Source organism: Sinocyclocheilus rhinocerous, unplaced genomic scaffold (assembly GCF_001515625.1).
Source record: "Sinocyclocheilus rhinocerous isolate Xijiao unplaced genomic scaffold, SAMN03320098_v1.1 scaffold478, whole genome shotgun sequence".
Classification (NCBI taxonomy): domain Eukaryota; kingdom Metazoa; phylum Chordata; class Actinopteri; order Cypriniformes; family Cyprinidae; genus Sinocyclocheilus; species Sinocyclocheilus rhinocerous.
The window spans coordinates 2,257,538-2,269,580 of record NW_015651483.1 but is presented as its reverse complement, the minus strand read 5'-3'; the positions used below and the strand labels follow the sequence as shown (position 1 = coordinate 2,269,580).

The following is a 12,043-nucleotide window of genomic DNA, read 5'->3' as shown; positions in this document are numbered from 1 at the left end:
GTCCCCGTGCGGCCAGTCCCTCGAGTTAATTCACCCCCTCGCCACGTGGGCCGAGGCCTGGCAGGCCATCCCCGGAGTGTCGAGATGGGTTATGGGGATAATAAAACGAGGATATTCACTCCAGCTCGCTCGAAGACCCCCGCACTTCAGCGGTGTGGTCCCCACCTTAGTGCAAAGCAAGGACGCTCACGTCCTGCGCTCAGAGGTGATGAATCTGCTGGCAAAAGGTGCTGTAGAAAAGGTTCCTCCAACCCAGAGCGAGTCAGGCTTTTACAGCCGTTACTTCCTCGTCCCCAAAAAAGATGGTGGCCTCCGGCCCATCCTCGCCGCCTGAATCACGCCCTCATGAAAAGGTCGTTCAGGATGACTACACTGAAACAGATCCATGCGCAAATTCGCTCAGGAGACTGTTTTTTTTCTCTGGACCTGAAGGATGCATACTTTCACATCCAGATAGCCCCCCGTCACAGGCGATTCTTGAGATTCGCATTCGAGGGAGTGGCTTATCTATACACGGTCCTTCCCTTCGGGCTGTCCCTGGCCCCCCGCACTTTTACGAAGCGTATGGACGCAGCTCTCTCCCCTCTGAGACAGATGGGAATCCGCATTCTCAACTACCTCAACAACTGGCTCGTTCTGGCCCAGTCGGAGGCAGAGCTAATATCACACAGGACCCTCCTCCTCAGCCATCTGGAGTGCCTGGGACTCAGGGTCAATTTTGCCAAGAGCACGTTGTCCCCCAGCCAGCGAATATCGTTCCTTAGAACAATTTTAGTCGCGCCAGAACGGGCTCTGGCCATACGGAGGCTGGCGACCTCCTTTGAGATTGGTACCACACGCTCTCTCAAAACGTTTCAGAGGATGCTGGGCCTAATTGAAACCACGAGTTCCATCCCATGCGTGGCATCACGGACAGGTTGTTGTTAACTTCTCTATGGGCATTGGTTGCTTATGGAAGTTATGATAGTTTTAGTCGTTCCACTACATTAGCACGGCGTGATTGTACTGTGTTCCCATAGCGTCTTAGCAGACACAGTATGAGTGTAGTATCGAAAGGGAACGTACTCTCACGCCTCCAACTCAGGTTGGGGGGCGCTGTGCGAGGGCATACCGACTTTCGGCCACTGATAACTTCCTCTTGAGTTATCCAAGAGAGTTATCCTCTTGGGCATGGTCCAGTGGTGTGTCCATTGCGGATATTTGTGAGGCGGCCGGCTGGGCCTCGCCGTCCACATTTGCAAGGTTTTATAACCTGGAAGTCCCGGCCTTGCAGGCCAGGATCCCTTCCGCTTGAAGAGAAACACGCTGCGTCGTATCTCAGGGAACCGAGGTTACGTTAGTAACCGAGTATGTTTCATTAATTATTTAGAAATCAATGGATTACTGATAATTGTGTGTATTTTATTGATACAATCCGTTCTATATCAGGTCTGGCCTTTCTAATACGCAAAGAAAAAAATCCAGACATTACTACATCATATGTCCATTGTGTGACTCAGGGCTTTTTCTTTTGTTATAGGGAGGTGTGTTCCCCTGGTACTGTTTCTTTATTCATGCTTACCACACAACAAGTGCTGACAACGGGTGAACACACGCACATACACCACAACGGCCAAAGTACATGTGAGCTCAGACAAAGCCTTGTGCTGAATTTCTTTTCTCTTTTCGTGTTCGCAGGCGTTCAGAAGACTATTGAGAGGAGATTTCAGCCGGACAGAAGAGTGAGCTCTTTCAGCTGTTTCTATATTGTTCGGTGAAGACAGCACTCAGGTGAGCCATCGGTACGTAATTTGTGTTTTTGTGTCTTTTTTAAATGGATCTAGTTGGAGGTTGAAGGTTAAAGACAGGTTAAGGATTAAACATACTGTAGATAAGTGACCAGATGCACGTACACTGACACAAGGAGCACATGGTTTAGGTGTGCAATGCTGAAAGTGAAGGTGGGTGAATCTGATCTGGTGTGAAATTAACCACACCTGTATGTGAAGTATAAGGTTATATTTATTTTGCAATAAATGGACAATAAAGCTTTGCTTGAAGTGGAGAATTGGTAGGTTTGGAAGCAGGTATTTATACTGAGATGTAAATAGAAACGAGAAGCAAAGTCCTCTCTGTCTCTTTATGTGTTGTCAATAGGTGTGTCCACTTATTTCAGGTCAGCTCACAAAAGAATAGTTCTGATTGGTCTAATATTGAGTCTTACTTCAGTTCAATTGATCTGTTTTACCTTATCACATGGCAAGGGTCAGACAATGTCACTTAAGAGCCCCATAGGCTGTCATGTGTTTACGTATTAGAAGCTGTGTGGTCTTGCGCACTACATGTGTTTGTGGGTCAGAAAATAAGTAGGGAACTGAGGCAAAAATGGCAGAAAAAAGGAACTGTAATTTGATTGAACTTTGTAAAGCATTATTTTTGACTCTGGTTAGGCATACATGTATTGCAATTTGCAAAGTAGTAGGCTATTATTATGAACTGTTTTTATCTTCTCAGAGGAAAAGAAATACTGAATAAAAAGAATAGAGGAAGCGTCCTTGGTGTGAAAGAGAATGTGTCAGAGCAAAAGCAGATTTATATCTTGTGACTCTGAGTCCTTGATGAAGGAACTGTTGCTGCTTAATCAGGCTGTGGTTTCAGTTTCCTTTATGCATGGATTTTTAGATACAGAAAATACTTTTTGGTTTCTTTATGAGACCTTGTTTGTGTTCTTTCTGATTCCCTGAAGTCACTTTGTGAAGTATCTTCTTTTTTATTTATTTATTTGTTCTACTTTTCCAATGTCCGTCATACTCTCCCGGTTGAAAAGTTTGGGGTCAACATTTTTTAAGTAAAAAAAAAAAACTTTTTTGAGCAAGGATGCATTAAATTACTTAAAAAGGGACAGATGTTCAGATAAAAAAGGACATTTATGTTGTTAGACATAATTTTATTTCTTTTAATAAAAGAATACTGTAAATATGTATCATTGTTTCCACAAAAATATTAAGTAGCACAACTGTTTTCAACACTGATAATAATAAGAAATGTTTCTTGAGCATCAAATCAACATATTATAATAATGTTTGAAGGATTATGTGACACTGAAGTGAAGCGTGAAGTAATGATGCTGGAAATTCAGCTTTTCCATCACAGGAATAAATTATATTTTAAAATATATTTAAATAGAAAACAGATATTTTAAATTGCAGTAATATTTCTCAGTTTTACTTAAAGGGGTCATATGATGAGATTTAAATTTTTCCTTTCAATAATGTACAGTATGTGGAAAATAATGTGTTTTTTTAACCTTAAACCGCATATACACATTTCATTACACCAAATACACAAAATAATGTTCTTTTTAGAAACATCATATGACCCCTTTAATATATTTTTGATGTGAATTCCACCTTTTTGAGCATAATAATTTTTTTTCTCAAAACCTTTTTAATTGATAGTTTATAGATTGTATTGTTTTAGCCTTTAAACTTCATCATACAACTATCATTAATAGCAGTAATATTTTAAAAACTATGAACTAATAATAACTAAGTTTGATATTTATTTTATGAACATGATTTACATATTTGTGTTCTTGTGGCATGCTTGAGATTGAATATGAGACTTGATGTGTGAAGAAAAATCAAGTTAACTATAATTTAGGTTTTTTAGCTCATCATTTCCAGTCAAGTTGTAATTTTGCCAAATTATGCAAAAAAAAAAATTGACCTCTTAACAAAGGAGATGACCATTTTATTACAGACGTTATGAAAATATAATTTCCACCATCAGCATTTCCACTACAGAACACTACTACACACATGGCTTTCATAAAATGACTGAAGTGTCAGATTTCTCTTGTAATGTATTTATGTTCACTGCATGCATGTAGAGTGTTACTATAATTAATTTACATGCATTAAAACTAGTGAGTGTGAAAAGTGTGTATTAAGAGTGTATTCAAGACTAATACATTTGATAAAAATGATGTGTTAGAGAACCTACAGATTATTTCATATATTAAAGTCACATTTTAACTTAAAGATTTATATGCAAATCAAATGATGCAAACAGTTCTGCATGTCTAATTGTAAGTGTCCAAATGTTAGACAAAGCCCTACTGTTACTGTATGTTGGCTGTAAATTCAACCAGTGCAGATCTTTCATGGATCCTTGCAGATTTGCTCATCTCTACATGCCAAAACAAATGCTTTCAAAGAGCCTGCACATTATTGAACTGAAGGCAGTCTCATCCTCTCTGCAGATCTCCTCCCATGAGGGAACACTATCGTGATGGCAGAGGGATCTGGATTTGACCTGGACTACATTACGGAGCGTATCATTGGCATCACCTTCCACCAGTCCTGCACAGAGCAGACGTACCAGCACAACCTGCGCAGCATCACGCAGATGCTGCAGTCCAAACATGCGGATCGATACATGGTGAGCAGACAAGAAAAACAAACAAATCATTGTGTGTGTTTGTTGACTGATAGTAGACTGTTGCTATTGGAGTCACATGGAACAAAACCTTTATTTTCCTGCATGCAGGTCATTAACTTATCCGAACACAGTGATGATCTCAGAAGGATGAATCACAGGGTAAAGTTAAACTGTGTGTCATGTGACTGTTAAAGATGTGTAATGGTATGCATACTTCCATTCAAAAGTTTGGGGTTGATAAGATTTGTAATGTTTTTGAAATAAGTCTCTTATGTTCTCCAATTCTGCATTCATTTGATCCAAAAAAAAAAAATGATCAAAAAATAGTAATATTGAGAAATATTATTATACAAATACCATTACAATATTGAATATTATAGTATTATTTTATTTTAAAATAATACTGTAATATATTTTAAAATGTAATTTATTCCGGTGATGGAAAAGCTGATAATTTGCTGCTCATGAAACATTTCTTATTATGAATCTTGAAAAGTGCTTAATATTAGTTTGTGGCAATCATGGTACATTTAGTCAGGATTCTTTGACGAATATAAGTTCAAAAGAACAGCATTTATTTGAAATAGAATTATTTGGTAAAATTATAAATGTCTTTACACTTTTGAGACTGACACATTTAATGCAGCCTTGCTGAATAAAATGATTCATTTCTTAAAAAGAAACTGACCACAAACTTTTGAATGGAAGTATGTGTTTAACTGTTACCTCACATTTCTGACTGTTAGGTGGTGGATTTGGGATGGCTGGAACGACAAGCTCCATCGCTCCATCTGCTGTGTTCAGTGTGTAAAAACATGGACAATTGGCTTAGGGCACACTCTGAAAACGTGCTGCTGCTACACTGCAAAGTGAGATTTAAAGATATTTGCTGTTCATTCTCAGGTTTAAAGTCCACTATCTGTCTCTGGGACTTTGAGCCCGTCCTGTAGGAATGTCACGGTTGGTTAACTTCTTCCTGTGTCTCTCATAGGGCAGCAAAGACAGAGTGGGTGTGGTAATATCCTCTTACATCCAGCTATCTAATGTTTCCACCAGGTACTACTCAACTATTCATATTCATTGTTAACAAGTTAAAAAGCTCTTTAAAAAGACGACTGCCATCTCAGACAAGCTGCTTAATGAGATTTTGGTTCTATTTTGGTTCTATTTACTCACCCTCATGTCATTCTAAACCTGTGTGAGTTTCTGTGTGATTACAATAAATGGCCACTGGCGCGTTCAAGCTTCGAAATAGACCATAAAAATAGTCCTTTTGATTATGCACTATATTTCAAGTTTTCAGAATTCATATGATAGCTATGTGTAAGGAACAGATTCAAATTTAAGTCACGAATTTCTGAAAATATAATCATAAGCAACGTCCAGTTTTTGAACAAATCATTTTTTGATTTGGATCTTTTCAGTCAATTGATTGAGCTAGTTCACAAATCCAGTCTGAATGATTTGTTCAGTGATCCGGTTGCAGAGATTCTCAAGTTAAAAACTCACTGGACCATATTATAAGAGCATTTGTTTCTTGTAATTACTCATTTGGAGGAGAGAAAGTCATATGCATTTGGAACAACATGACAGAACATTGATTTTTGGATGAACTGTTCCTTTAAGACCTTTAAAGGGATTGTTCACTCAAAAATGAGCATTTTATCATCATTTGCCCACCCTCATATTGTTCCAAACCTGTAAGTTTCTGCTGTAACATGATAATGTCTGATATTAATCTTAGCTTCATCTGGCATAATTTCAAAAATCTGTATTTAAATATATAAAAGCATTGTAAATTGATTGTGAACTGCATGTTGTGGTATGTACTGTGTGTTAAATGATTGCATAATTGACCAAACAAAAAGATTTGTTTATACTTTCATTTGTGTCTTTCAGTGAGGAACATGCATTAGATCTCTACTCCATGAAGAAGTTCTGCAGTGATAAAATGGTTAACCTTATGACTCCATCTCAGAAAAGGCCAGGATCATTTGTTTATGCATTAACTTTCTTTTTCCTTGTGTTCCTGTTGCTTTTCACCTGGAAGCATACTGAGCTGTTGGTGCTGTTATATCTTTTTCCATCCCTTATGTTCTCCTATCTCTATTGACTCTAAAAACACTTTTTGGAAGATGAGTTATTGTAAAGCTTCGAAAATGGCAACATAAATATTCTTCTCTGATCTGTTGCTGGAACAACACAAAGAAGCTGTTTTTGGCAGCACGATAAAGAAGCTATTTATTCTCTTTGATAGTAAGGCGCACCCAGAATAGCACTAAATCAATGGAGAAATGTCAACAAATGTGATTTTTTATTTCAGCTTTCAGAATCAGTAACACTTTTCTTTGGAACCTTGTTTCCACAACAGACCTTTTCCCATCTCAGTTCTAAGTTTACAGTATATCTTGCAAATGTAAATTTATATCTAGCAATTCTTTTTCTCAGAACTGTAGCGCCTCAGTTCAAGTGGCACGTGAACCGATCATCTCTTCCTCTTTACTAGTTATAGCACAAAATAAACATGAATGAACATCAGAAGGTATCTTCTTTCAACTGCAGAAAGATGTCAATATACACAATTTTTCAAGTTCAAGTCCACCAACGTTAATCTATTCTCCTGTCTGGTTTGTTTGTCGGACAAAATGGCAGAATCGGCATTATGATTGGTCAGATTGCCATTGTCATTCAAACTCCTGAGAGGCAATTGCTTGTTAACACGCAATTCTAAGAAGAACTGTAAGAAAAAAAAAACAGAATTATAAGATAAAAATTCAGACTTGACTTTTTTCCCCCATGGTGGAAACAAAAAACAGAATTGCGAAATGTAAAATTGGGGGACATAAACTCAAAATTGCGAAATGTTTACTCACAGTTATGAGTTTATAAAGTTTATAAAAAGTCAGAATTATAAGACGTAAACTCAGAATTCCAAGAAAAAAGTAAGACTTTATATCGCAATTTTGACTTTTCCTCATAATTCTGAGTTTATATTTCACAGTTCTAAGAATTTTGAGAAAACAAGACAGAATTTTGGGATAAAAAGTTGGAATTGCCTTTTTAATTCATTTATTTATTTTTAATCATGTGGTGGAAACGGGCGCCCATACTTTTCACACCTTTGGCTAGTTTATTGGAAATATTCATGCATTCTTTCTTCCCCCTAAATCCCTTTGTTTTAAAATGCTGATAATTGCCAAATTAAACCAGGTTGATTCATCTTTGTACTGTTTTATTATTTACATCATCTGAAGTTGAGCTGGTGTTCTGAGGCCTGATTTATTATTGTCTTGTGTCAATATGAGTGACAGAGGTGTTTGTGGATGTTTCAGGTATGTGCAGGTGTTTGGCAGACTCCTTACCCATCAGATCCGCATAAACTCTTCCCCGCTTTTCATCCATGGCATTAATATCCATCCCATTCCTGACTTCCACCCTACAGGTGATGAAAACACCCATATGTCGTTCATCCAGTCTTTTAACTATTAAGTGAAATAGTGTTTTTAGTTTCCAAACAATTTTAAGAGTTTGTCATCCAATTTATTATCTTAATTATTTCTCTTGTACATTAATAGAGAACAGATCTTTCTCAGAATCTCTCAGTTCTCCAATTTGTCTCCTAAGAAAAATACTTCAGTAATCTTACTTAAATATTAGTTCACCCAAAAATGAAGGTTCTGTCATCTTACTCTCATTTCTTTCTTTTGTGTAACACAAATGAAGGTAATGTATTTTGGGGAATGTTGGTAACCGAACTGTTTTGGTGATCATTGACTTCCATTGTATGAAAAAAAGTTGTATATGTAACCTAGATTTATAAATTCTGTAAAAGTATTTCTGTATCAGATTCTTTCAAAACCATTTTATCTAAGCTATGACCTCCATGTTAAATTTACAGTTCTTAATTTACAATATGCCATCTGTATTTAGTTGACTATTTTCCATCATTATTTTAACTAAGGAAGTCGAAAAGCAACATCTGAGACCAAGTTGATACTTGAGATCTCTATTATGTGAACTATAACAAAAAGGTAATACAAATTTCCTCTGGGTTTGTTTGTTTTCAGTGTGTCAGCTGTTTATCAGAGTGTATCAAGACACACAGACAGTTTACACATCAGGAGTGCAGTAAGACACCAGATATTATATGAATATAATATAAAGTACTTTTGTAAAATTCTGAATATATCATCATGTTTATTTATGCATTTATAGTATGTGTATATTTAGTGCTTGTGTATAACTCTCAGTCAGGTTGCTGTAGGTCAGACAGACCGAGTGTGTTTTGCTCTGGAACCCCCACAGATGCTTAAAGGTGATTTCATGGTGAGACATCTCTCTGTCTCCTACACACACACACACACACACACACACAGACAGACAGACAGACAGCACTAATCTTTTGAAAACGGCACACTGTATCATCTTCATTTCTTCTTTCTCTGCAGATTGCGTGCTATCATAAAAATGATTCCATGAGGACTCGCGAGACAGTGTTTGGTGTGCAGTTCCACACCGGCACTCTGTGTGGAGAACAACTTTCCTTGCAGAAAGAAGACCTTGATCATGCAAACAAAGGTACACAAAGTGTTTTTTGGTCAAATCTTTGCACTCAAAGTGTCCCAAAGGTTTTTGAAGATAAGAATCTACAAACGTATTTCCATTTGCAAAATAACAAACGAAATAATGTTTATTTTGTATCCAGAACAAACGCTTTTATCTTTTCAGATAAATCAATAGATATATTGTCCGAAATGTTGGCTTAAAGTATTTGAACCGTAAATCTGGTTGACGGATGTTATTGGAAAATGTTCACAGTTAATGTGATGAACTATGGCTGTGATTTATTCTGCTAGGACACCGGTGTGAACCTGAGAAACTGACTTGGTTTTCTTTAAATATGGAGCAAATGGACCAGGGTTATTATAGTAAATTGAAACTAAAACTTAAAACAAGAAAAAAAAATTCTTTACTTGGAGAAAAAAAAAACCTTTAACTGAAATAAAACAAAATATCAAATCTTAAACCTATATATAAATCTTAAACCTATAGCTAGTTGCTAAGGTGGCAGTTCTCATTTTCATTCAGTTTATGTACTAAAATTAAAACAAAAACTGAAAAAATATAAAATTCTTTACTTGGAGAAAAAAAAAACCTTTAACTGAAATAAAACAAAATATCAAATCTTAAACCTATATTATTTCAGCTAGTTGCTAAGGTGGCAGTTCTCATTTTCATTTAGTTTATGTACTAAAATTAAAACTAAAACTGAAAAAAATAAAATAAAATGATATCAAAATGAATAATAAAACCAAAAAATGGCAAAAACAGCAATTCTGGAAAATTTGAACTAAAATTTAAATATTAATAAAAACTATTATAGTGTCTCCGTGATACTAAAATAACACTGAAATGGACTGAATACAATCAGACCTTCTGAACTGTAAATGGTCTGCAAGGTAATTCTTTTAAGAGTTATAAGGAATTAGCTCCCCATGTTATATTGTATATCATTAAATAATGGGGAAAATACAAAGCATCTGTGAAATTAAAGAATTTTGTTTGCTGGATTGATGGCAGATATATGTGAACAATTTTGTATCCGTATTAATGTTTTTGTTTTGTAGAAATAATACCTTCGTACTTCAGAAATTCATACTTTTTGGGGCCAACATACTTCATTGTTTTTAGTACAAGTTTGTTTTTCCTAGTGTATGAGCGTGTGCGTGACTGAGCATGTGAGCAAGTGCCGAGTGTTTTTGGTAAATAATGACGCACGGTGACCCAAGCAGATCTAAGAAAGAGACAGACAACTTAACTCTTTACACAAACACTTCATTTTGCTCCTTACGCAATGGGAAGCCTTAATGGGAAGCCTTACTCAACTGTAATTTTGGATGGACAGAAGCGATAACTGTCACATTGCTCTTACAAGTCACCGACAAATCAGCTGTCATTGAACTTGTGTGTGTTGATGTTCCCACATTGCTGTGCAGTGTAGTTTTTTCCATGCCTTTCATCCCTTTCAGTCATCATTTGCTCTTGTCTCCATTCAAGACCCAAGATTCCCAGAGGACGGTGTGGTGGAGCTGCTCTTTTCAGAAATTGTCGACAGAGACCCATCCCTTGCTTCAGGTATCCTCACATTTCTCTGAAAAGAAAGGTGTTTTATGTGGATTATTCACTATGGCTGGTTCAGGTAGAAATTAATTTAGTTATGAATTAACACTGTCTGTGTTTCTCCATTTTAAGATTGTGGCCACTGGAGGAACCGTTCAGCAGTTGTCACTGAAAATGACCCTCTGGATTCACTACAGGCTCAGTGGGACTTCACTGAAAATCTTACAGCAGCAGGTAAGACTGGACTTCTCAAGCTCTTTATAATGTCTCCAATACTGGTCTTGAATAGAACTAGAATAGAAAAGTTTTTTTTTTTGGAAGAAATACCTTTTATTCAGCAAGGACACATTAAATCATTCAAAAGTGATAGTAAAGGCATTTATAATGTAACAGAATGTTTCTACTTCAAATAATCCTGCTCTTTTAAAACTTTCTATTCATTAAAAAAAAAACTGAAAAAATCTATAATAGTTTCTTTTAACAGTGACACTAATAAGAAATGTTTCTTGAGCACCAAATCAGTATATTAGATAAAAGATTACATTTTAAAATATATATATAAAATAAAAGACAGCTCTTTTTAATAATACATTGTTAATAATTATTATATTATATATTATAATATTATTACGTAGTACTAATATATAATAGAATAATAATTCCAATAATATAATAATATTTTTGTCAAATAAATACAGCCTTAAAAATAAAAGTCTTGTTTCAGGGTTTCCGCGGGGTCTTAAAAAGTCTTAAATTTAGTTGTATCAGATTTAAGGCCTTAAAAAGTCGTAAATTGTACAAGAAAGCCTTAATTATGATTTCAAGAGGTCTTAAATTTGGGGACGGAAAGACCAGAATTGCGATATGGCTGAATGTGACGATTAAACTTCAAAAGGCTAACGTTATGATTTCATGAAATAAACACAAGTGCTGCACGTTCAAAGTCCAGTGCTGCGCTGCTTTGTCTACAGCGTTACCGGGGAAACAGTTGTATTTCTACCAAACGCTCCACCTGCTGGCAGAGAATGAATGAGCATTTTCAATAAAACTGTTGTTTTGTTCAGAGCAGGGGCGGACTTACCCATTAGGCAAAGGTAGGCGAATAACAAAATGGAACCTCAAGGTTGATCTAGGAAAATGTGTGCAAATGTATAGGGCCCCATTCCTATATTTTGCCTGGGGCCCCCAATTCACTAAATCCGCCCCTGGTTCAGAGTTCAGACCAATGCGAAAATCGACCCATGTTTTTACCCTGCAAACGCGCAGAGCTTTAAATGTGAACTGGTGGATCGATAAGAAGACAATGCATTATAAAAATCTAAACATAGGGGTGTGCTATATGTATGGTCTGCGATAATATTGTAATTGTTGTTTTAACAATGTGTGATTTGATATTATGAGTATATCACGAAAAGCAAACACAAAGCACACCTACAGAGTGCACGCATACAGATTAGGTGATGAAGTCTAGCAGGTTAGACTAGTGCGCGTGCGCATTTAG

The 12,043-nt window shown here is 36.3% G+C and overlaps 1 protein-coding gene across 10 annotated transcripts in view; it reads left to right on the top strand.

The window, feature by feature from the left end:
• The first annotated feature begins 1,519 nt into the window (after positions 1-1,519).
• The window catches only part of LOC107712889 (tensin-3-like), a 56,934-nt gene continuing 46,410 nt past the window's right edge, over positions 1,520-12,043 (top strand). For 5 of the 10 annotated variants that reach the window (XM_016518278.1, XM_016518281.1, XM_016518279.1 and 2 more), the window contains exons 1-12: positions 1,597-1,770; positions 4,244-4,422; positions 4,531-4,581; positions 5,169-5,291; positions 5,414-5,478; positions 6,322-6,405; positions 7,755-7,864; positions 8,490-8,550; positions 8,673-8,748; positions 8,871-9,000; positions 10,480-10,557; positions 10,675-10,776. In XM_016518278.1, coding sequence (XP_016373764.1) covers positions 4,273-4,422; positions 4,531-4,581; positions 5,169-5,291; positions 5,414-5,478; positions 6,322-6,405; positions 7,755-7,864; positions 8,490-8,550; positions 8,673-8,748; positions 8,871-9,000; positions 10,480-10,557; positions 10,675-10,776 — 1,030 coding nt within the window. In that variant the 5' untranslated portion in view covers positions 1,597-1,770; positions 4,244-4,272. The other 5 variants (XM_016518275.1, XM_016518277.1, XM_016518276.1 and 2 more) reach the window with 5 other exon arrangements.